General features: G+C 41.2%; 1 protein-coding gene across 1 annotated transcript; it reads right to left on the bottom strand.

Moving 5' to 3' along the window:
* Nucleotides 1-255: 255 nt before the first annotated feature.
* LOC145443374 (uncharacterized) lies at nucleotides 256-1,397 on the bottom strand. Its single transcript, XM_080321346.1, has 2 exons — nucleotides 588-1,397; nucleotides 256-384 (listed from the first exon to the last, which is right to left on the bottom strand). Exon 1 carries the CDS (start codon nucleotides 1,009-1,011, stop codon nucleotides 637-639), a length of 375 nt encoding a protein of 124 aa, XP_080177472.1. The 5' UTR covers nucleotides 1,012-1,397; the 3' UTR covers nucleotides 256-384; nucleotides 588-636.
* Nucleotides 1,398-1,661: the final 264 nt, after the last annotated feature.

Below are 1,661 nucleotides of genomic sequence, written 5' to 3'. Positions count from 1 at the left end.
AAAAAAGGTTTCCGACCCCTGTTATAGACTATAGAGAATACTATTACTTGTAAATTAACATTATGACGTCACGCAATGTCAGAGGTCCGCGTTCACAACCTTTTGTAAAGTTCGTGTTCATAGGAATCAGAACATTCAGGGGTTCGTAACATCCCAAACAAATAGTAAATTTCACTATAACCAAATGTGCGCTTGACACAGTGCGTCCGAGCTGAAGTAAAACTGCTAGTTTTGTCAATACCATCATATACGCTGTTTGCATTGAATCCAGTTTATTACATAATAACAATGCTTGCTAAATCAAAATACGAATATACTGCTTTCCACGATGATGAAGAAATGGTTTTATTTGATCCGATGGCTTGGTCATTCGTCGTCATGAATCTGAAAACAGCGATCGTTGAGGTATAAACATATAAAAATTAATGGAAAAGTCTTGATAACCGATGGTATTAATCAGATTTGAGTTGAATCGACTCTATCGTTATCGACTCTATTGACTATAAGAGATTGCTATTGTCGTATGGCACTTTAAGAATGATAGTTTATATTGCGTTATTCTATTGAAATAATAGAATCATACACACCTTAATTTATTTTTCATAACAAGGTTCGTTCAAATAATAGCTATCGGGCTTATTCTTGCAAATAACGGCCATCGGGCCCCTTCAAGTAATAGCTATTCGGCTCCTTCAAGTAATAGCTATCGGGCTCCTTCAGGTAATAGCTATTCGGCTCCTTCAAGTAATAGCTATCGGGCTCCTTCAAGTAATAGCTATCGGGCTCCTTCAGGTAATAGCTATTCGGCTCCTTCAAGTAATAGCTATCGGGCTCCTTCAAGTAATAGCTATCGGGCTCCTTCAGGTAATAGCTATTCGGCTCCTTCAAGTAATAGCTATCGGGCTCCTTCAAGTAATATTTTGGACCAGCCTTTCCCAGGTTTTTCGTGGCTGCCGCCACAACACAAAGCATGGTCAGGATGAGAACTTTCGTGATAGCGTTCATTTTCATAAGCTATGGATGAGCGTTGATCTGCAAAACAAGGTAACTTTTTATAGGCCCACACATCGAATGGTTATCCCCAAGTCCTTCGTTACTGCAGTCGTAAGGCAACGGCGTCAAACAGTTGCAATATTTTAACCATAATTCTCAACGACAGAAAACTGAGGGGGATTAAGAACCTAGATAACCAGAGATTGTGCGAGAATGACAACGCCGGATGCCGCGCTGGATATACCTACGTCACGTGAACCGTAACAGTATCCGATCCCAACGTGAATACCGATAGGATCAGCCGAAGCTTTTGAAACGAAACAAGTAAAAATCAGAGGCAAATTCAGCCATGCCCCGAATTGACATCCTCATATATCGTCGCATATGGTGCTTCGGAACATTTCTTTCAGCAAAAGTATACTCTCAGTTGCTGGCGTCGTCATAAACTGAATTGCGTCTTTATATCTTCTGCGTCGATATCCTCGCAGGTGCACAACATCCGACACGAGATACGAAATCGAACATTCGTGCTGAGAGATCGGAAATCCATCGATCTCAGATGAATAATCACGAGGCAAACAACTGAATTAAGGGTGGGTTTCATGCAGAACAACAACCAGTGTCACCTGGCGAGATAGTGTAGTGGTATAATCCACAGCTGCAACGCC

The sequence above is a fragment of the Botryllus schlosseri genome, chromosome 7 (assembly GCF_051294905.1).
Source record: "Botryllus schlosseri isolate E-star chromosome 7, Bs_hap1, whole genome shotgun sequence".
Taxonomy (NCBI): Eukaryota; Metazoa; Chordata; class Ascidiacea; order Stolidobranchia; family Styelidae; genus Botryllus; species Botryllus schlosseri.
This window is presented reverse-complemented; position numbering and strand designations above follow the sequence as displayed.